We start from the raw sequence: 24069 nt of genomic DNA, 5'->3' as shown, positions 1-24069 counted from the left end.
TTTCACATCTACTGGCCGTCTAGGCCACGTGACTCTTCCCTCATACCCTCTGCCCTATTCGCCTCTTCCCTTTGTCCTATTTGACAAATTAGGCTTCCTAATTGGTCTCTGCCTGGAGCGTAATTAGCATACCGAAACAGTTACTAAGAAAAATGAAAATCTCTCTTTTCATTCGGATTTCCAGGTTTCCAATTCAGCGTACTGACTGCTCACTCCCAAGTGGTCAACCGTGAAGGTCAGCGGTCTTTCACCTGGAACCGACCTTCCTCAATTCGCTCCAGGTCCCATTTTTTTATATCAATTCAACGGGTAGCTGTGCCATCACCAGCCTGTCTCTTGGGCTCTCCCCAGCTTGCAGAGCTTATTCCCTCCACTGTCCTGATCCAGAACAACCTTCTCTTTTCTAGCCACACACCTAAATGTTACCCTTCCTGTGAAGCCCAGTCTGTGACAGGCCTTCTGCAGAGACCAGCTTTGACAGAAAGACTCTCTCCCCTCTCTGCGCTCCTGTGACACGGACTTGGTTCCACCCTTGTATTATGTATTTGCTTTTCAGGCCTATACCTCTCTCCCTAAATGAATTATACCAAATCCCTGCCGTGGAAGAATATTTAGTATTTTTCCAGCACCCATCCTACATTAAGGACTTAGCAAAGACTTAACTCCTTTATTTTTCTTCCTCAGTCTTGTGGTTCTAAGGAAGCATGAATGATAATATCCACAACAAACACCCACGGAAGGGCAAGACGGTACAGTGTGGCGATGGGTACCGGAGCTGAACCTCCTTGCTTCCAAATTCGGGCTCTACCTGGCACTTACTGGATCTCGGGCAAGTTCATTTACTCTTAGTCTCTCAATGGCCAAGGACGATAAAGAAGCATTGATAGTATTTATCAGGACTGTTGTGCGGTTTCGTTAAGTTAATATAAGCCATATGTTTAAAATGGGAGCTGGGCCGCTGCATGCCATGCCTGAAGTTTGGATCTGAAGGGTCCTACTCTCCGCCGGAAGCAGATTACACTAAGCTGAGATGCGGAGCATCCGTGGACGGAGGGAGTGTCCTGGGCTCTGCATTTATCTCCATTGACTTCTGAAGCTACTTGTTGACTCAGATTCCATGTCCCGAGAACCAGTGCTCCAGACCCCCTCAATGGCTGGCGGGGATTTCTCCACAAGGTCAAGAACAAGAGTGCTTATAGTGTCCAGCGGTCCACACAGAGGGTGCCGGCCACCTTGAGGGAACCTCTGAAGCCATTCCTTTGGAAAGCAGCTCCGTGAACGGGAGCAACCCAGCCCCATGGCACTCACGGCAGCTCCGTTCCGCCAGCCCCTGTGAGTGCAAGCCTGTTCAGGCACCAGAGGCTGCACCCTCCTCCCCCTTAGCCCTCAGAGCCGCACCCATGGCTTCAGGGTCCATACCACCATGTCATGTCGGAGAGAGGCTGCAGGCCCAGCTAAATCTGTGCTAAAACCATCATCATTTGACACTCTGGAAGTGGAGACGAGGAAGAGAAGAGTCCTTGTTCCCTGAGTGTTTTATAAAAATCCCCATAAACGCAGCCAGCCCCGAACCATGAGAGACTGATTCTCCGGTCTGTGCGCCCCGCATGCCTGTAGCTGCCTCTCACTTTCCCCTTCCCTCCTTTTAGTCCTTGGAGGCTGACAGAGGTGAGAGGAAGCGGCGCTGCTCCTAAAATGAGATACTCTTTCTCTTAATTAAAACCTAACAAAACTCCAATTATAGGTTTCGTGAGTGGAATGGGCTCTGGGATGATGGACTTAATTAACCCAAAGTTTCCTCCTCTTCCTGTCAATCTATGTCATCACAAGAGAGCAGAACGTTTTGAACACTGTCGGGCAAATCGCCCATGAACGGGCAACGATAGCAGTGAACTGATGACAGGAGGGGTCCGGAGCGGCTTTGAATAGCATGGACACCTCGTCTAATAATTTCTCAATCTGCTGGAAAATAACTGTGTTTGCATAATGCCGGCGAGAGGGGGGTTCCGAGGAGGAAATGAGAAGAGGCTTCACTAAGTGCCAAGTGCCGCCCAAGAACAGGCTGGAGCTTCCCTTCCTGTCCGTGACCTGCTGGGAGCTCCTTCCGTCGTATTTTGTGCCGTTTATAGTAGTGCCCCGTGCAGGTGAGTAGCGTGGATTCTCCAATCTTCCGATTTGGCCAGAGACACCCAAAAGAATCCACACAGCCCTCACAAAGTCTCTTTAAAGTCTCTTTAAAGGAAAAAGTAGTTCCAAAAAAATAGCATCTAGGATTTTTGGAAAGTTAATTTGAGTCTCACTCATAAGGGAGAGCCCAAGAGAAAGAAAAGAGGATGGAATTCTTCCAACTTCTATCCATGCTGAATATGCGGACGCAGGGCTTATTGTATATTTTAGGTGTGCATATGGTCTGGTTGTGGATATCATGCCATCTCCCTTAGGGAACTGGAAGAAATTTCACGACACTGTGAGCTGCGAGCTCACGTGTATTCCCTGAATGTAAAAGGACGTCTTGGTTCTCCGTCCCTCCTAGGGTTTACTACAATGTCCGCACTCAGCCCTGCACCTGACCTACACCAGAAAACAACGGTCCAGTCCCGATCGAAGGGACACGTGTGCACGTTTCTCCATGAAACTTTCAGAGGCAGACGATCGATCGTACAGCTCTGCACCAGCTGTCACGGGAACCCTGCATGTAATACTTCTATCGATCGACCCTCACCGGGTTTTGGAACTATGGAGGGCAGAGACCATATACTACATATGGGTCTTGGCAAGTAGCCTAACACCACTGTGCTTCAGCTGTCACCCTCTGCCAGAAGGAGATAAGAGCGTTCACGATGGAGGATTGTTTTAAGAATTAAATGTGTTAACGCAAACAAAGCAATTCGAACCCTAAGAGTTAGCAGTGGCTATCGCTGTAAAATTTTTTCTCAAAAGTTCATGGGGGCAGAATTGACTTCTTTTAATGAATGAATGAAAACATTTAAAAATCAATGTGGATCCCAGCCAGCATCCTAGTTTTTCCTCAAAGAAAGATCCATAAATGTAACATGGATTCCAAAGACTGTGCTATATAGGAAACAGTCTGAAAAATAAGGGGGGAATGTACTAAGAGGAGAGACACATCAGTATTTGGGGGAAAGCCAGGAAATGCAAAAGGAAGCCAGACTTCACCAAGCTCCCAACATGGGAAATGGAACGAGAGGTTAGGCAGTCAAGCTTTCCAAACTGCAAGTGTGCTGGCCGGTGCTCACTGGACGCCCCAGCTCTTGCTGGAGCAGCCCTGTCTTCAACACCGTCCCTGAATCCTATAGGATATGTCTTCCGTCACGTGCATGCTTTAGTTTGCTTCCCACACCAAGGCATCCAAATCCCCTTTGCTATTCCTTCCACCTCCCCACGGCCTCTCTGTCCCCGGACTCATTTCCCATTAGTCTCCCTGACGCTGCCAGCAGACCATTCCAAATCCTCCTCTGCCCCAGGACAAAAGCCGCACAGATGTGGGGAGAGCTGGCACTGGGAATTCTAACAGCACCATCATCCTGTCCCAGGGGGATGGTGGTCGTTTCTCTCGGGGACCAGAGGCCGAAAAAGGGGGGTAAAGAAAAAGAAAAAAAAAAAAAAAGACTAGAGACAGAAAATGGGGGAAGACAAAATAAGCCATTGAAATCAAAAAGGAAATGCATGAGTGAGATTTCTATCAGGACACACCGTAGGGGGGCCCAGGGGTGGGAGCGGGAGAATAAAAACAAAGGAGCACAATGTGCAGGGTGGTAAAAGCCTAAAGCAACACAAAAGTCTCTCGGAGGGGCACAAAGAAGGAGGAGGGAGTGGGCAGAAAATATGGTTGAAAGGAGCTGAAAAGCAGGAACCACTGGGGGACCCGGGCTGGAACCCCCTCGGGGTCCTTCCCTCTCCACGCTGTCCCGGTGGAATTTGAGTTCCCTTCCTCCTCCATTCTCTCCGCAACCCTCCCGAGGCCCAAATTCCAGTTTTTCATAAAGGAAATCAGCAGGCTGTGCATTTGAGAGAAAGTCCCAAAGAAGATGCAGGACAGAGAAAAATTCAAGCCGCCTGTGGCTTTTCAGAGCCGCGATACGCTCCCGCCCCTCGCCCACAGCCCCGTTTTAAAAGACGCTTAGATGAGAAAGACGTTGCTTAGTGTGGAGCCTGGGGGAAAGGGGGGGCGTCCTCCTGACTGTGGGCCCCACTGCTCACCATAAATGACCTGTGAAGAGGGGGGCAAAGCAGAGGGGAGGGGGCTCCCACCTGAGCAAGGGTGCGGGGCACAAAGAAGCCCCTTGCCTCGCAGGCCCCTTGAAAGGGGCCCACGGACTTCTCAGAACCCTTGTCAAGAAGGCAACTTGATCATCAGGTCTTTGAACAAACTTTACGATTTATATTATGTGAAGCCACAGGAAAGACTTAAACTGGATTAGGAAAAAAAAAAGAGAGAGAGAGAGAGAGAAACTAAAACTCTTAAAGTTTTGCAGCACTGGAGATTGGCGAGGAGTGTCCCTCTCCATCTTTGGCACCAGGTAAAATTGTACTCTTTTCCCATTTACATGAATTCAAATGGATCAGACTTGTCTACCGCAAATCTGAGGCTATTTATAAACACATTGTCACGGCTGCTGTACATTCTGAACCCTGGCCTCCTGGAGGCCTCTTGGAAAAGGCTGTTTTCCTTGTCAGACCAAGGGGATTCTAGAGCTGCCACGACATAAAATTAGGAAAGATTATTTCACGGAGCAGGGGTCACGTTAAGAGGATGGCTACAGAGCAGAGAGAGGGTTATGCTTGTCCAGGAGCTTGTCCCTGCCTCCGAGAACACTATAATTTACAGGGGTGTCTATCATTTAAAAGAGACAAATTTTTCTGCAAAAAAGAGTTTGCAGTCTCCACGTGCACAGGCTAATACAAATTGTCATCAGCGACCGAAGAGGTTAAAACGAACGGCAGCAATGAAAACCGGGCAGCTGAAGCGCTTCGTTCTTGAGGAACCTGCTGACGTAGGCGGGCCATGTCAAGAGAGCTTCAGGAATACTCCTGAGTCAGTAGAAATATGGAGATCAGCGTTCAGGCTGAAATCGACCATGCCTAGTAGGTTGATAAATGCTGGTTTCAGTAAGAAATCAACAACGAGTTAGTTCCCACTATTTGACTATAGCACAGAAAGGCTAAAAAACTACCATCCCTTAAAACTGTCCTGATTCTTGGACTGGAGAGCAGCTTGAGCTTTTATTTTCGCACAGAAAGATGGAGTGTGCTTCGTATCTCCAGTCTCTCTCTCAGGTATGTACTGGTCAGTGAGAGACCCTGGTGAGGCGGGGAGGGAATCAGAGGCCTCTCGTGACTGTGACCGTGACCTTGACTGTGGGAGCTGCTTGCCTGTGAGGGAAGTAGAGGTGAGATGATCTCCACTTGCTTTTCTCATTATCATAAATATTAAACCAACTAATTTATAAAATCTAACCCCCCCCAAAAAACTGGAAAAACAAACAGCCACCTCCCCCCCAAATTAACAGATTGCTTTATTGTCCTTCCGTTTTGACAGGGATAGAGAGCTGTATTGTGTGATTCACCCTTTGCGAGAGATGCTGGGGATGGAAGAGAAAGGAGTTTAGTACTGGAACGTCAGGCTTTGGTTACGGCACTGAGAGAGTAACATTCCAGCTTCATACACCGCGGGGCAACGGGCGCGTGCACCAAACCACAGATGGGGTTTGAAACCGCAACCTTTCAGAGGCCCTGTTATTTAAGGCCGTGGAAAAAGTGGGAGAAGTGAAAATCTATGGTTTAGACTAATATCATCCCATGTCTCATCACTCATGCCCCTGGGGGCATGCAACTGAGGAGAGGAGTTTGGGTTTTGTTTTTAGTGTAAGTATGTCCCAAATATTGCACAGATCATACTCAGGCTTAGAAAGGGGGAAACTGTTGTTGTTGAAGAACTTGCAAATAGAAGGAATTATTGTTGCTAATCAACCTGAGGACCCAGAACCAAAGCAAAATATAAAAGCCAAGGTCCAGGGGATTGTAGGTGGGACAGTAATTCAGGATACTGAGGAGGTAAGCTCATCATTTTCAACTGAAGAAGACAGAGGGTAAGGGAGGATGGTAGGTTAAATCTGGCCACAGATGATTTGCAGCTCCTTAAACAGTTCTGTATAGGTGTTTTCAATTGAATTCTGCATTAGATTATATGTTTTTTTTAGCCTTAACTGCCTAAAAATAGTGATTATCGTGTCTGTGTGTGTGTGTGTGTACACACTGGTCTGTAACAGGTAGCTCCTGTTAAGCACTCCGCAAATACTTGCTGACTACAAGACATGTTGGCTGAACTGAATAAAAACAGGAGCAGAGCGCCTGGCTGACTTAGTCGGTTAAGCGTGTGACTTGATTTCAGCTCAGGTCATGACCTCAGGGTCATGGAGCGCCATGCTGGGCTCCGTGCTGAGCGTGGTGCCTGCTTGAGTTCTCTCTCTCCTTCCTGCTTCCCTCATGCACGCATGCTCTCTCATGCACTCCCTCTCTCCCTCAAAAAAAAGAGGAGCAAAAAGGAATGTGCATGTCTACTAATACACTTACTTTCTTCAGCCTGAATCTGGATGGCACAGCCTCGCCGCGAGGGCTCAGAGAAAATCTTCCAGGACCTCTCTGCACCTACATCTAGCAGAGCTAGAGGCTGTTTCAAAAACAGCTAAGCCAGGGAGACTATTCCCTGTATTCCAGCTCTTAATTCCTAGAAACCCTATAAATGTGGGAAGCTGATAATCATGGTCAGGATTTGGGATGTATCCCTGTGTTTATGCCCCTTATGGGGCCTTCAAAGATAAAGATGCTGAGGTGCTTATTACTTCTAGCAACTATCTAACCATGGAAGACATGAGAGTCCCAGGTATTTTCAAAGAGAATGAAGTGTGGCTTAAGTAGAAATGATGCATGAGATTCAAATGGAAAAATGACAGAGAGAGAGAGAGAGAAGCCAAAAAGCTGGGAAAAAACCTCAGAGTGATGAGCTATAAACATGGATTTGGTACCTGGTCCCAACTAGGCAACTTAAAGCTCTTCCCAAAACAATCCAGTGTCTTATGTCAGGACACATTTGTTCTTGTCTTTTATTTTTCAATCAATCAGCTCCCCAATACCCTTGAAGACCTTGATAAGAGAATTCTTAGAGGAGCCGTTGGGTCACAGCGACCCACACGGGTCGGCGGTCTGTGGTTCCGTCTGCTTCACAGCAGCCAGGGGTGTCGGCTAAAAGGTGGGGACCAATTCTGCTGTTCCAAGGACAGCCGGGGAGACAGCCCGCTTCGACAGCTCAGTTGCTTCGTGGAGAAGTGCCCCTTGGCTCGCTGCGCCTACTTACCGTGGTCCAGGATATATTTCACGATCTCCCCGTGGCCGGTTTTGGCTGCGTGGTGAAGGAGGGAGCAGTGGTCCGGGCCCTGAATTAGCAGACTGCCTCCATTTTTATAGCTTTCCATTAGCTGAGAAAGAGACACAGGAAAAGCAGCTCAGGCAGAGTCCGGAACAAGGGAACGTACAGCTAACCAGTTATCAAATGAGAGTGATGTAGCAAACCGCAAGTGTTTCTAGCCTCAGAGGACACGGGGAAGTCAAAGGGACAAAGCAACGTTCCGGGACCGCGTTAGCAGCCGGCTGGCGGGCCGGAGTCCGCCTGCCCTCCCTCCGGAGAGGGTCTGCGGGCTCTCAGCAGCCCAAGGAGGCTGAAACGTGCTGAATGAGTTATTTCTTTTCTGTTTGATGTCTTTTTCTTTTCTGGGCACTGGTCGCTGTCCCAAGAGAGTGAAGGGCAGCAAAGAGAAGAAACACTTTCCTATGTTGGCTCGGCTTTCTCTTGAGTGAAAGAGTAATTAAGGCCGGAGACAGGAATAGCTTGGTGTCTGGTAGCTAAGCTCCTTCCCGAGCCTATGGTTTCTCTCCAGCCTCTAATGAACCTAGCTACCAAATGCGGAAGCTGCTTCCCCCTTTCCCGTGGGAGACGGTGGCACACGTGTGTACAGCCTTCTCCTAGATCGGCAGGCCAGCCAGCACGCCTTCTGCGAGTCATCTAACCTGCACCCAGTGAGGCTAGAAAGGATCCACAAGACGAGAACCCAAGGGATTCGGAGAATGTGGCGGGAGAAACCTGAAATACCTATATTGTGAGAACAGACTGGAAAACGACCAACAGATTTTGTAGCCTGAGAACCACGTGGTGGTATGAGGATGTGGTCTCATTTCATGAAATACTGAACATTACAGAAAGTGTAAATGGGTCCCCGTTCTCCAAACTGCCGTATAGGAGAACAAAAAGAGTCTTTCTGGAACTTCTAAAGGGTAGTTTTAGCACAAAGAAGAACAGAATAAGCCGGGAGGTACCAAGCAGAAGGAATGGATCTATCACCAAGAAGGTAGATGGCACATTATTTAAAAAAAAAAAAAAAAAAATCAAGCATCTCCTAAGGTCAAAGAAAGTAGACTCATAGTTCATGGTCTCACTCAGCTCCAACCATGGAACCACCATGTGACAGATGCCAGGGAAACAAAGATGAACAGGACTCAGTCCCTGGCCTCAAGACCTTGCCATCCATGGGGAAGACAGATGTCAAAGACACACGCAGGGATGGAGAAGAACATAAGGAGTTTCTCACGGGGTGAAAAAAAGACTCGGGGAAGGCTTTCTAGAAAAATAGGCCAAAAACGAACAGTTGATTGGGAGTAAAGAACACACGGGGACATTTATCCCTAAACTTCGAGGCTAGAGGACAGCAAGAGGTAGTTAACAGTTTTCCACAAAGAATCTATGCATATCCAGTACTGTTCAACATCATTCTTACGACGACACGCCCTTTCTTTTTACGCAGATCCGTAGAGATTTGGGCTCAACGGAGTAGCAGAGACCCAGTGCATCAGCGGCCCAGATGTTGCCTTTCTGTGGGTTTTTGGGACCCTGCGGACATGCAGGTAGTCTGTGGGTATCTTATGCAGCTCAGGGCCACGGCAGCCACTCCCAGCTGCCTTCCACTGGACGGCTCCTGGGGTCTCGTTTCTCTGCTGTCTGCTGTGCACTCTCTCTCTTACACACACACACACGGTTTAGTATTTAATATTTCTTCTGCTTTCTGCACAGACTAGACAAACAGAAGAAGGTGGAAAAGAAAGAAAACGGGAAGAAACACTTGGGAAGGAAAGAGAGAAAAAGAATGAGAAGGAAAAACTCCACGTCACTGCATTTCAACCTCTCAATAAATACGGTTGAGTAATTTCTTAGGCACTTAGGACGTGATTGTAATGAAGACGACCCATGGAGTATGGCCATTTCCCACATTTCAAATAATCCTCTATTAAGTACAAGGAGAGTGGGGTTGTGTACCCGGGGGCCTGGAAAATATGCTGCCTAGACTAAAGGCACATGCAAGAGGAAATGAGAAGATTTCAAATGTAGTTCGCACACTTTTTTCCACTTACAAGCTCTGCAAGGGCATTTAATAGAGGGCCTTGCAGGGTATACAGGATAATACTGCTTCGGTCCACAGCTGGGCAACAACACTGAACTCCCAGCTACACTGCGTGGTGAGTGCGTTTTGCTTGTGGGCGATGATTCCTGGATGCACACAGGGCCACAGGCCCCATGTCCGGGCTTATGTGTCTAAAGATGACAGCTTATCAAGGTGTTTGCACCCTTCGTGCCATTTCTTTCCTGTCAATAACCTATTAACACGATAGCACAGGGGTTTCTCCGTGGATTCAACAGATGCTTTGAAAGAACTTGCATCCAAGGTCATTGCTTCTCAGCTCTCTTTTTAAGGTGTTTGTTTTTTTGATCTGTAATGGCACCACACTCCACACAGGCTGGTGGCCTTGTGCCTTACGCAGTTACCAACATTACAGAGCAGATCAATGCCAGTGTGGTTTATACAGGGATATACGGGCACTCATGAGTCCCAGTGCCTGAAAAATGACAGGAGACCAAATGTAGCTTTTAGAATGCTCATGTGTAATGAGTATTTGCATCTCCATTGTGTTTATTAAAAAAACACAGACTAACACTACCTGCTAGCAGCTTAGAGTCCCTTCTATGGAATAGAAACAGTTTTAAGAGCTTGGCATGTATTGTTACAGCTAATCCTCACAACAAAGGAGACAGGCCACATTATTCAATTTTACCGATGAAGAAATTGAGGCACAGGAAGAATGAGATAATTATACAAAGTCACACAAACAGGGAATGGCAGAGCCAAGATCTGAACCCCAGCAGTCTGACTCCAGAATGTGCATTCCCTCTGGAGGCAGCAGCGGCCACTTCCTTCCCTCTGAACGAAGAAAATGTAAGCATGAATTAAAGTGTTGGAGGGAGATCAGATGCAGCATCTTTCGGGTAGCTCTGATCCCCCGAGTACAAAACTGTAATAATGTTGGAAGCTGTAGGCTCTGGCCTGGAGAATGTATTTCTGAGTGGTGTCCAGGTAATTCTTACAGATGCACTCATTTCAAGACCTGTCTAAAAAGAAACCTTTCAATTGCAAATAATCCACTTCTGGACATCGTGAGCACTGCACCTGGGCAACGTGCCACCCGTGTTAACCAGTCGAGACAACTAGCACAGTACCCCTGCATATGTTCTCCGCTGCTGGGCAATGTGGAGATGCTGGAAAGACTCCTCTGGCCCTCTCTGCCCACTTCTCAAAAGACTGCCCTTCCCCCTCCAACTCAGCTAGTATAGGCAGGGGGGATGACGTATGGCGTATGAGAGATCACGAAAACTTGGTGAGAAATGGTTGATGTTAAAGTTCTTGAAGAATCACCAAAAGTGTGGGTAGGAAGAGAGCTTACCTTCATAAGATCACCAGCTATTACTGCCTGCAAAATTGCTGTGGGAGACAAAAGAGAGATGTCCCATTAGTAGAAGACCCTCTCACTTAAATATCCCAAGGGGCTGGACCCACAGTTTGCAGAAATAGTCTATATCTGAGGCAGGTATCAGGGAAGGAGAAGCATGCCAAAGGCTGAATCTTGCAACAGGGAAAAGCTTCCTCTTCATCCCTTCACTACCCTGGCACCCATTCTATCCATCATTCTAGAGTCTACCTTGATACCCCCTCACGAAGCTTGAGGCCACAGAGATTAGGTTCAAATCTTAGCTCCGACACAAGCTCTGAGCGAATCATGGAAACCCTCAGAGCCGGGTTTCCACATGGGCCAACAAGCAGGTCTAAATCTTACAGAATGGCTGAAATGATCGATGAAGTCATGTGGATGTTCTCAACTCTTCTACTTAGGCCGGCTGGGTGCTTAACCGTGATTGCTTCTGCTCCCTTCTTTCTACTTCCTTGTACTTTCTCCTCTTGGGGTTCCAAAAATCACTAACAGTTTTGCTCTGCAGTGACCGACAACACCTACCATTATGGAAAGGAAGGGGACTGGAGGTACCGAGGAGGGAACATGTATGTTCTTTATGTTCTGAAGAAAAGAGCCACGTGGTCAGCATCTAATCCACGGGTGACTCTTATGGAAAGAACTCAAAGTATTAGGAAACCTAATCTCATTGTAAAAATATGTACCTTCAGGGGCATCGAAGTGCAGGTACAAGTGCACTTGTACTTGGGAGGTAGAGGACGAGGGACAGGAGGGGACTGCTGAGAGAGGACAGGATGCGTGAGCACCTAATGACGGTGTTGGATCCTAAAGGGAACACGTGCGTTCTGTTGCAAACGGTCCCTTTGGAAAAACAACTACTTAGATTCTAGAACTACCGAAAAAATGGATTATTTTAACGCTTGAATGGCACACAATTTTAGAAGAAAGTAATTTAAATTTTCTTTCTCAAAGTGTCATTTTATTTTTCATTTTGATTTTTTTTAAAGATTTATTTGTTTATTTTAGAGAAAGAAAGAGAGAGAGAGCATGAGCAGGACGGGCCGAGGGGTAGGGACAGAGAGAATCTCAAGCAGACTCCCCTCTGAGCTCAAAGCCTGATTTGGGGCTGATCTCACCACCTTGAGATCATGACCAGAGCCAAAATCAAGAGTTGGACTATTAACTGACCGAGCCACTCAGATATCCCAATGCAGTGCCTTTTCACAACACTATGAACTTGATAACCTATAAAGACTATTTCCTTCCCTTTTCTCCAGGCCTCACAGAGCTAGTGGAGCTGTACTGGACAGAGGTCCGGACTAGACACAGGGACCTGCATTATGGTGACAAGTAGGTCGCTCACTTGTAAGCACACTCTCTCTCTGAAAATAAATTAAAAAATAAAATCTTAAAAAAAAAAAAAAAAGAGAAGACATTGGACTAGGGTCTAATTCTAATGCCTAATTTAGCAGACATGTAAGTTTAACAAGGCAATGTTTCTGAATCAATTTTCTTATTTGTAAAATAAAATTTATAGCTATCCTGCTCATCTCTCTAATGTAAAAACAAAACCAACAAACAAAAGCTTTGTAAGTTCTGAATAGTAGAGTGCTTATTTTTTCAAGATTATATTGAAACTTTCCCCAGAAGTCAAAAGGAAAAGAAAAAAAGAGAAAAGAGAGAGAGAAGAGAAAAAAATGAGCTCATTAATTTAAAGCACTTGTGTATAAAATTTCATGCGTATAAGCACAACAAATCAGTGCAATAAAGGAACTACCCAGAACAAATTCTATTTGAGGAGCAGCAGGAAGGGAAGTAAGAAAGGAAAAAGAAAGGGAAGGAAAGGAAGAGAAGAAGAAAGAAAAGAAACAAAAATATCAGAATCTGGCGAAAAACTTATTGGCTAGCTGTGGAGTTCAAAGATTTCTTGGAGGAGGTGAAATTTAAGCCAACTCTTCCATGGTAAGTGGAATTAATTAGTAAAGAAGATTTGGAAAACCCTTGCAAGATGAAGGTAGGATCTGAACAAAGACATGGAAGTTAAGTTGTGATGTCTAACAGAACCTGCGAAGAGCTATGTATCATCTTCCCTGAGGTGGGGAACAGTTGCAGATGAATATTGCCAAGTCGCAGGAACCGCCCCCAGTGAGCACCTCTTCTGTCAAGATGAGGCACTAGAGTTTATCCTGCAGGTGGTGAGAAACCACTGCAGAGGTAAAAGTAAACCAGGGAAGCGTATAAATATCAACCATGCCAGTTTGACCCCAGCCTCCCCCTCCTGAGAAGAGTTGTGACCTGCTCTCTGCTCATTTTCTCCAGATTGCCCAATATTCTAGCCTCTTTAAATGTCTACCCCAGACTCATTCACGGTATTGCTATGCTTGTTGGTTTCCAGCAGCCTCCCGATTTAAAGTTCCCATGTACAGAGAGAGGATCACATAACAGAATCATAACCACGAATAATTTCCAATTGTACTAGAGATGGAAAGCAGGGATATTTATTCTTAAGTCAAGCAATACACCCAAGGGTAGCTATTATGCAAACATTATTAGACTCAAGGCTCACTTCTCTCTCCTGATTAATGTCCTTTCCCGTGTACACTGTTGTTTAAGATCTCCTCTGCATAAAGAGAGCGTGGATCTATTAGTATTCAACTCCAGATAATAACTTTCTGAAAGATCAAGCTTCAAAAACAGATAATGAATTGTTATGATTACAGTATTATTCTTTATTATTTCTTGAGCTCCAAGCTTGCCTTCCTGCCTTTTCCAAAACTCTTTGCAACTGGGGAAATCGTGATCCCAAATGCAAAGAGGGTAAGTCAAATTGCTGATGAGACGTAAAGGCCATTGAGTAGATGGATAGCAGGTTTCCTGGACAATTAAATCACAGAAACGCACATAGTTAGGCAGGAGAGTAAGGGATAGAGAACTGCGAAGCTTGTCATTTTTAGAGCTTAGAAGCAGACTCATTAATTCATATGAAATGGCTGGTTTTTCCTCCAGTGCTAAACTGCTCTCTAATAAACATCCTGGAACTGAGAAGTCAGGACCGCCAGGAAGGAATCACCATCTTCTTAGTCTCTCTTTCTTGGGCCTCTATTCCCAATGGTCTGGACATCCTTAAGCATCTTTTATGAATGAACAATGGCTACCTGCTGGAATCAGGAGAGGGACAAAACAATCCATAGGGTCACTGGCTGGCCACCTGCTCCTGCCGTGCCAGGCCGTGTTCGAGGTTCTGGGGATACCTCTGTACAAAGCAAACCCAGGGAACTGGCATTTTGGCAAGAAGCCCAAATTAGAAAGGGATACATTATAACTAAGCTAAGAGTTAGACTCCTTGTGAGCCCCTGGGAGCACCATGAATCGGCTGTAACCTTGGGCGAGTTATAGTTTACCAACCTTCAGTTCTCTCGTTAGAAAAATGAAGATAAAGTCAGTTCTTTGGGGACTCTGCCTTTCAAATCAGCTCAAGGAACAGAGGACTGACTATTTTGGTCTCCTGTGTAGAACGAACATCATAGAATTCTGATGCTTTTGACCTCGTAACATAGAAAAAGAACCATTTCTCACCTATGAAATGAGAAGGTTAGATTAAGGCCAATTACAGCTGTAGAGTTTGGCATATGATTACTTCCAAAGGGAGAGTTTAAGGTTGCAGTTTTTGCTATGCCAATGAAAATATTTAATAAAAAGTACACAAGGCTTGGCAAAGCCACATATATGAGTTCTCGATAAATCACCCAAAATAACTACATCAACTCTGTACACTCAGCTCTATTTAAAAAGTTTAAATTTTCATATTATTTCTCAGTTCTTAAAGTAATATTCTATTTCCAAACCGTTTGTCACCTAATAATGACAGCAGTCACTTGAATATTTTTCAAAAAGTTATGGAAGAAAGACATTAAAAGTGCAAACTACCACCATCGAACAAAGAATAGCTTGTAGAGCCCTGCGTTGGGAGAGAAATCAGTTGCAGCACTGAGAAGCATAAATATATATCTGTTTTTGCCCAATTCTGCATAGTTTTTAACTCCTAAATAGTTCATCCGTGAAGCAAGAAACACGTCCTAGAATTGTCCCTTCAGAAGTGGTCATATTCTACATTCCAGAAGTATTTTGGGCTCTAGCCTAAACCTCTCATTTCATAGATGACAACACAGGCTTGATAAGTAAATGGACTTTTCCAGGGTCACACAGATAGTTAGCAATCCAGATGAAAGAGAGACTCTTATTTTTTTTCTTTTGTTTTGTTTCTTTCACATTTTCTTTAACATTACTGCATCTGACCCCTATGTTAGAATTCCTGCCACCATGCTGTTTCCCCTTGAAACTGAAGCAAGGTGGGCAAAAACCAAAACAACCCCAAGTAAAAGTCTCATGAATGCATCCCATGCCAAATTAAGTCAATTTAAGACTTCAAGGTCCAAGACTTTTTATGCCAAAGGAGACACTGAATATCGAGGGCAGATGTTGCATTCACAATTCTGTTAATCTGATCATAAAGGGCATCTTCCTACTTGTCCTTTATTCAAAGTTATGTACTGCTTAGTCACCAGATGGCTTGCATTGTCCGCTGCCCAAGAGCCTACTTCTTTTAGATACCTACTTCTGCAGAGCCTTTCCTGCATTTTCTTTATCAGAAGCATTCTGTCCAATTTTTCTACTTTGTAAGCAGTCCATCATGGGACACGAGCAACAAAGTGTGAAGGCTTAGCTCCCCAAAACGAATTTAGTATGATCATTAGATACAGCAAAGGTAACTAACACTCATTTAATGGCATGGATAACTACTGCAAATTATGCTAATGAGGCATAAATGAGAAGCAGCTCATGAAAATGACTGTAATTAGTATTATTTTACATAGCCATGCTCAACACAATGAGGTGAGAGAAAGGAGGAATTCGATATTTTGAGAGACCTCTGCATTTTAATGTAAGCCTAGAGGAGGTTTTGACAACCGCTAATAAGTTATGTGCCAATTATTTGTTAATAGCTAAAATACTGAGGGTTTTTAATATATTGGAACAAATTCAAGATTATTCTTATAATGACTCACAAATCTGTATTAGCTCTCTTTGACTGCATAACTGCGAGGCACTCACGGAGAGCTCCATCATCCCAAAACATAGAGGCTTCAAACAAAACAATTATTTGCTTTTCTCAAAAATCTGCAATGTGGGCCAGGTTCAGCCAAAAGCTTGTCTCTCCTGCACCTGGCATAGGGTGGGCTGCTCCACTGAGAGCTCAAAGATCCACTTTCAAGATGATTATACAGGACAGGAGACTGGGTGCTGGCTTCACCTGGGAGCTTTCGTTCCCTGAGCATGACATTTCATGGTTGCTTGGGCTTCCTCCCAAGATGGTGACTAGGTTTCAAAAGCAATCATCCCAAGAAAGCCTCTTGGAAGTCACCTTGCCTTGGAAATCATGGGGTGTCAATTCTGCTGCTATAGTCTTAAGTCTGCCCACATTCAAAGAGGACCCAGACCCCACATCTCAATGAAAAGAATGTCAAAGTCATATTGCAAGAAGGATGTGTAGGATAGGAGACAATGCTGTGACTGTTTCTGGAAAACTCAGTCTGTCACATCATACATTTATATTGTGATGTGCTTTGAGTAAGAGGGTTGACACTGACTAAGTTAGGTCTGGGAAATGGCCATGAATAATAGCCTTTGTTACCTGTGTCCTCTATAAGAGCATGTTTTGCACACAATGTCATCTGTTTTATGTCATGAGTATCTCAGCGGAATAAATACAAAAGGCTGACAACTGCTTACCTGAAAGATCAGCTTTTTGGAAAAGAAGGAAGAAAGGCAAGTAGAAGATCATGAAGACAACAAGTGTTTGTTGAGTTGAACTAAGAATTCTATCTAAGGTAAGCTTTACCCTGAATCTCTCTTTAATAATCAGATGTAGGAAAAAAAAAAAAAAACCAAAAACCAAAAACCAAAAACACACCATCTCTCCCCTTTTTCCTCCTCTAGTCAAGCAAGCACTCACTCAGCAAACGCTAGTCCCATTTCCCTCCCACCAGGTCTACCAGCTTCTCCTCCTTTGCCAAAATAGAGTGGAAGGCTCAGAGCACACACTTCCAGGATCTCCTCCTCAGTGGGATTAATCTATCAGTGGCATCGGAAGGCCATGGAATGCTACAATGGTCTAATATTCAACCACCACCTGTGCCAATGGCGCTCAGAGTGTGTAACCATAGATGGGAGACTTAAATAGGTTTTGTTTCTCTCTAATGACAGGGTTAATCCTCAAATTGAATTAGTCCCTGCTAATTGAATGCATGAATGCATATGGGTTCTTTCCATCTGCTGCAGCAATCCTTTTGAAGCTACTATTGGCATGGAAGGAGTTTCCTGTTTGGAGAAAAAACAAACAGCCCCCTATCCAGTGTTCCCTCCTGGCAGAAAACCTCCACCTTGCTGCCAGAGGACCGGGACGGGCTCCCTTCAGAAGCAGTTGGTTCCATTTCTCTTATTTCCCCCCTGGAATTAGCTATAAACAGTGCGGGGACCAGATGTCCCTCCCGGACACCCCATTTGTTTACCTGTGGTTGTGAAATCGTTCTCTGGTGGTTTCACATGTGGAAACCCCATCTCTGCACTTAAGCCACAAGCACACGGACTGTGTTTTCACTTCTTTTTATTTTGTCTATATCCCATCTTTCAACAAAAACTCTAGTACAAGAAAGGTAAGTAATTAGTCTAGTACAAGAAATACACGAAGTGCTTGGTTGATACTTATGGTCTGGTGATTCTGTGAGCTATCATTCAATCTTCTTCCAACCCTGAATCAAGGAAAACTTATTAGGGAATGGAAGAAAGCCCACTGTACTGGCCCCTGATACGCTTGGCAGACAAATCTGGAGTTTAGACTATTTAGACTATTTTCCTATCTTTTCAGGCATCTAATAGTGTTTACTGGATGCAGCAAAACAACATGGTAAGTATCTCATTAAACCAGAAATATTTATATTATGGGTCAAATCAGAGCCTTCTGCTAAGCAATGGTTATTTCCTAGAACATCAGCTAAACCTTGGGTCAGTGTTAAGAGAAATTTCATGGGTTAATTTGCTTTGAGCACTGGGCTAGAGAAGCCAAGTTCACGGGTCTTCCCCAGTCTTTCCCTACTTCCCCTGAAAGTAGGTTACTTTCAGCCAGCTGCGTAAAATATATACCAAACAGTCATAGGAGGGATGAGAGAGGTTCTTGAAAATGTCCTCCTGAGAATCCAAGTAATGCAAAATTAGTATGTTCTCTAGTAATGATATATTAATATTATCATCTTTGGACATAGTAGCCAACATTTAAAAAAAAATACAGTCCTACCTTCTGCAGTAATATCCAACTATTCCCTTAAAACTAGAAAAATATCACTTCCTTTTTAGTGCTAATATTACAGAATCCCACCAACTGTTCTGTCCAATAACTAGTAAGCCTCCACCAACAGGGAAGGATTTTTCATGGATGTAAAGTGTTTTCGTCTGGTTCCACCTTCCTAAATTCCTATTCATGAACCCCAAATAATCATAGTACATGGTAACACTCTTTCTCCTTCTTAACATGTGAATAAAGTAGTACATATTAAGATTCATAGTACGCTACAACTATTTCAGTGATGGAAGAGATTAAAACAAAATTCTTGCCTTCTCCAAAAATGCCCCATCTCTAGAATGTCGAGAGACTTTAACTTCAGCTGATGAGCTTTTTTTTTTTTTTTTTTTTTGGTTTCCCAGCATGTGAATGATAAAGCTATAATCCTGAGAAGCAAAGAGAAATGGAAGACCTAATAAATACGGATCTCCTTTGCCTCCCTCGAAAGTGCCAAGTAGAAGCCAGATGTTGCTGCTAATGACTTTGACTGAGGGCCTTGGAGATGGCTTCAGTGCCTCCGCCTCATCCCACCCCTCAACGTCGGGCCGCTTTCCTCCTATGAGAGGTCTCCTTGAATTCCTCTGATAAATTGTAGCTGTGTCCTTCAGGACCTCTAAAAGGAACTTGGGTTGCAAAGCTGTGCTCATATTTCATTCTGTGATAGCCGCGAGCAGATCTGACCTGGCCTGAAAGTGATGGATGGTTATTGGTTTTAACCAAACATCAAGACTGTGTATGGGAAATAGTGTTTAAGGCCAGGATCCAAGTACAAAGGAGTGTGTTCTGGAGTTCAGAAAGTTGATGGGTTTACGGGTCATCCAGTCATTGGGATGCACACAAAGTACCTTATCACTGCCTAGCAGCATTCTGACCACTTTGGACGATGAAGGCCTTTTGAACTAAGAAGATCAGGTTTAGCCAAAACATTTCTCACTGAAACACAACTAAAACCAGTGAGGAACTAACACCAAAGGTCGCTTTCAGGGACAAACACCAGCAAAACACACGTGGAGCAAAAGTGTACAATTTTCTTTAAAAGATACTTTCTACAGCCTGTTTCACTTTAAGTGTAAATACAATTTGTACCTGGACCTAAGTTATAATCAAAGACTAAGTCTGAATGGTCCCCAGATTCGCATAAGACAGATATTAATTGAAAGCATAGAAAAAATAAGCAATTTACTTCAGAAAAATGAACAGTAAGGTTTAACTTTCATTTTGACATTCTGCTAAGTTGACTTAAGCAGCATCACACCTTAGAAGTACGAATTCTAAAGTAAATGGTTAGTTCTGAAGCTTGCTCAGAAGATACAAAATAGAACAGGCTTCAGGATGTGGGCCAATCTTCCATGATATCTTCTAAAGAACAGATTTTACCAATTGCCGTGAAGAGAAATGAAAACTAAACCTTCATTCTTCTTAGGAACTCCTATATTCTTAAGGAAAAAAAGAGTGATTTATAAAGTAACACATGTATCCTTACACAGCCACACAGAGCCCCTGAGAGCTAAGGAAAGAAAGTGGCGTACGGAATCAGTTCCTAGGGAAGTTGTGAGAAATTGTCCATAAAGGGAAGATCTGCATTGGCAGAAAATACAGGTGGAGAATTTTCTGTGGAGAAGTCCGGCTGGTGTAGAGGCGTGGGTACGTAAGCGATAAGCAGTCCCTCTTGAGAAAGGGGGATGTCTAGACTGGGGGTAGGAAGAAAGGAGGCAGGGAGGGAGTGAGCAGAGCATCCTGGAAGAACAGCTTCTAAGATGCAGACAGTGATGTGAGGCCAAACACTTTCTTTTTTAAGTCACTGAAAATCACTCACCAACTCCATTGTCAGAATCCAACTTTGCAAGACTATCACTCTCTTCCTCAAATATAAAAGGAGCTTAACTAGAAAGACCGCTGGGAAATCAGATGCCCAAAGAACATCTTGGAGTGAGCCGTGTTTTCTGAGAAGGAGCCCGCAGAATTAGGGAAGATATGGGGTCCAGACAGGCACACGGTCAGAGAAATACAACAAGCAGCTATACAAACAATTTGGTTTCCGTGACCTATTTTCTGGTCTTAAAAAACACCACCTCTAATTTTTTTTTTTTTTTTTTTTTTTTTTGGCAATGGCTGAAATCATTGCCTTTACTTAGTGGGGCACAAGAGCGATGGAAATGTCACCAGACTGTGCACAAGTGAGTGGGCTCTGGCTGTTTACAAATCCTTTTTTTCATAAGCACAGGGGCCTTGCTTTGTCAGGAGAAAAGCTGGAAACTGCATAATTAAATAGCAATGTATTTCATTACCTTGTTAAAGAAAGCTACCAGTGTGAAAGCGGGCCTGCGGCATTTATGCACTTGCAAAGTTGATTTTCTTTCTTTTCAGGAGGCGAATCTGGCGAGGTGTGGAAACAGCAGGGCCATGTGTCATCATCACATCACCATGTGTCATCATCAAAAGCAGAAATAGTAAGGCCAGCACTCCTTTGTAGGAATCCACACACCTGCCCCATAGAAAGCAGGACATGGGTGTCTCCCAAACACCCTTCCAAACCTGAAGGTGACATTTTGGGGTTCTCCTCGTGTATCTCATTGCCCAGTATTCTTCTGCGGCTGGGAGGCCCGAGTCTAGAGAACAGAAGATGCCTTACGTGGCGCCAGCTCTGCCTGATCTCCGAAGAGACCAAAGGCTAAGGGGATATGATCTACCCCAGACGCCCCCACCCTGCGGAGAACAGAGCTGGGGCTGGGCCAGGTCCTCCCCACTCTGAGACAACACTTTTGTCCTTGCCCGCCACTACCATCCACTCGCAAGTGTCCACTGCCCAGAACAAAACGAGTCACTCTCTGCCCACGGGGGAGTGGGCACATGTTTAGTTCCAGCAAAGTCAGAAGCCCATATGCTTGAAGAATATCCCGAAGTCCGTGCAAATATGACACAGCAGGTCTATTTATAGAAAAAGATACTCCCGCTTTGAGTATTTGACATTGATAGCTCCTGCTGCTCTCTTGGGCACATCTACTCTCCTGCCCTGTCCCTTTCTTTTGTGAACATTTGCAAGTCAACTATGCACTAAGCATGGAGCTAAATACTATCTAAGTTAATCCTCATGCTACAACTGCTAGATATGTACTGATACCTGTCATCATCCCCATTCAGGACGACAAACTGAGGCTTCATGAGGTTAAGTCATTTTGCTCGAGGCCACATGGCTTACACGTGGCAAAGCCAAGATGGAAACCTAGCACATGCAAGAATCACTTCCAAGATGGGGCACCACACTTCTCCCTCACTTGGTGACAGACAGTCTAGGATGTCATTAGGGGGTGAAAAGAGGTCCTCTCTTGCCCTCATCTCTCTGGTCAACCATGAGGAAGACAGTCATAGCATCTTCATGCCCTAAGCTTCCCCAGCTCTGACGAGGGAGGCTACAGAAAGATATATTAGCACTGGGGAAAGGAAATGGTGTAGGAAGGAACTGCTTCTAGGCGCCACGTGCCGCCATGCTGACCAGAAGAAGGAATGCTGTCTATAGCTGCAACCGTTGTGCCCCGATAAGCTGAGCACCCAGAGTGCACCTAGAAGATGAGGACTGACCCAGAAGGCTGGCCAGATGGGGCAGTGTTTCGTTGACCTCGTTAGCTTGAAAATGAGCTGGACTGAGGGGCATTTCTACAGTTCTAATGAGCTAGTGCAGAGAGCATGGCCAGACAAAATTCGCACAGAAAAAAACGCTTCCATCCAGAATGTGCCAGGATGGAACACTGTGAAATATCCAGGACCGATCTTCCAGGAACTGACTGAAAAAGTGAGAAGACATTCTCGTGTTCTGCAAGAGGTAAGCACGATAAGGGAGGCCTGGGCCAAGACTGTCATTCAAGGCAAGCGGTCACCAGCAGCCACATAGTTCTTTGCGGGAGGAAGGCATCACAAGAACAATGAAGCTTTCAGTGGAGCTCATTGGGGAAAAGGTGTTGGTTGGATCCTGGGGCTTCTCTAGTCAAGTAGACAACAGACAAATCGAGTAGCAATGACCACCTTGTCAGGACCGTACTACTGTCACCGTCAGTGTATCTGCTCAGCCACTTGGGGACAGGGGTGTAGACACAGCTCAGGTCCTATCAGTTCATACAGTAGAAGGCCTAAGGAAACACAGTAAATTTTAAAAAGTAAGCACAATTTGATTCTTCATTTTTGCTCTTATAGATGACTACATGGAGACCAAGTCAGGCAGCTGCCGAGAGCCCTTTCACACACTTGTCTGGGGGACAAGAGACCGATCTACAGGCATGAGATCTGTGACACTTCATCTGCGACCAGAGGAGCCATGACACACGACCTTCTTTGATGACCTCTTCTGACCTGGCTGCGTACAAGCAAACCAGGGAGTTAGCTTTCTCCCCTCCTTTGTCTTCAGCCAGCCTCTTGCTCCCTCATCATCTCCTTTCTTGTCATTTTCTTATTTTGTGGTATTCTAAGTACTTGGAATATTCTCTGAGGCCAGGGAAACTCAAGCCAAGTGGTAGGTGAATCTCAGTAAAGAGCACTCCTCCCGCTCAACATACACTCATCTCTAATGAGGCTTCAAAAGATAATTAGACGATGGTCACCGACAAAGCCCTCCAAAGAAACCACAGGATCAAAGGATTATGTGGTTAGAGTCAATAGTGAGATTTAAGAATCGGGGAGGAGAGAGAGAAGAGCAGGGTCAGGACACACAGAAAGTGATATAACCTGATCCTGGAGAGCCCAGGGGTTTGGGTTTTGTTCTGTTTGCTTATTCTGTTTTATTTTGTTTTTTAATCAGCAGTGACTGTCTGTTTTCCTAGGAAATGTGAAAGAAGGCTAGCCAAAGAAAAGCATGCTGTCATTTCTATTCCTCTCCTTTCACAGTTTTTGGGGAGCACCCAGTGAGACCACCATAAAAGGCCATTTTTTTCAGCACAGTACCAACTGAATTTCTTTGGAAAAGGACCAGGACTAACCTATCTTCTACAACAGGGAACAATGTTAATGAGTCTACAGTGCAATTCAAAGATGTGTATTGAAAGTTTCTGTTTGCCAACACCACATACAGCAGCGAATGCAACAGTGAGATTTGTATGGAGAAAATCAATTCTGTGCCAGGGCACAGCATAGCATGGGGCAACATCTCTATTCACTGGGCTCCTAGTCAAATAAGAAGGGCAACACCACCCATGGGGGGAGAAATTTGGAATACACTCAAAAAAACAGTAAGTGAATAGGGAAGGGAAAATCGTGGGCATTTGAGTTTGTCAGGAAAATTCATCATTGTTTGTCCCTAGAATCTAGGGAGGTGGTTCCAACATGCGGGAATTAATGAGCACCAAAGAGAGGACTTGAATGAAAGACAATGAAGGTGGCCTGCCAGAGAGATGGTAGGAGGTGATGCAAGCCATATGGCTTGGAGCATATAAAGGAGAGGAACCTGGAGAGGGCCCACGAGCTGGGGAGGAGAAATAATTCACTAAAGCAACATGAGCTAGACCAGGGTAAGAAAGGGCCTTAAAAGTGAGCACTCAAATGTTTGAATCTAATTAAAAAGCCAATGGGGGACTGCATAGTCAGAAACAGAGTATGGGGCAAAAAAGAACACTCTAGCAACTTTGCATTAGTTAGCCCAAAGTCATTGCAAAGTGGCACACTGTGATGACCAATATTGAAAACTCTTCCCAGTGAGGCAATTAAAGATCGGTGAGGTTTCCATCTGTATCACTACTGAGTTTACTTTACTTGTTGCATTTTACTAATAAATAGCTTAAAATAAAAGTGAAAAACATCCAGCTTTCATAATCTACACT

General features: G+C 44.8%; 1 protein-coding gene across 5 annotated transcripts in view; it reads right to left on the bottom strand.

Annotated features, from left to right (window-relative positions):
• Window positions 1-24069, bottom strand: part of DGKI (diacylglycerol kinase iota) — a 440859-nt gene that overhangs the window by 14332 nt on the left and 402458 nt on the right. For all 5 annotated transcript variants that reach the window (XM_032304023.1, XM_032304024.1, XM_032304025.1 and 2 more), the window contains 2 exons: window positions 10846-10883; window positions 7376-7496 (listed from right to left, as the gene is read on the bottom strand). In XM_032304023.1, the coding sequence (XP_032159914.1) occupies window positions 7376-7496; window positions 10846-10883 (159 nt within the window). The remainder of the gene's footprint in view (window positions 1-7375; window positions 7497-10845; window positions 10884-24069) is intronic.

The sequence above is a fragment of the Mustela erminea genome, chromosome 11 (assembly GCF_009829155.1).
Source record: "Mustela erminea isolate mMusErm1 chromosome 11, mMusErm1.Pri, whole genome shotgun sequence".
NCBI classification, from domain to species: domain Eukaryota; kingdom Metazoa; phylum Chordata; class Mammalia; order Carnivora; family Mustelidae; genus Mustela; species Mustela erminea.
The sequence above is the reverse complement of the archived record's forward strand: the minus strand, read 5'-3'. Positions and strand labels throughout refer to the sequence as shown.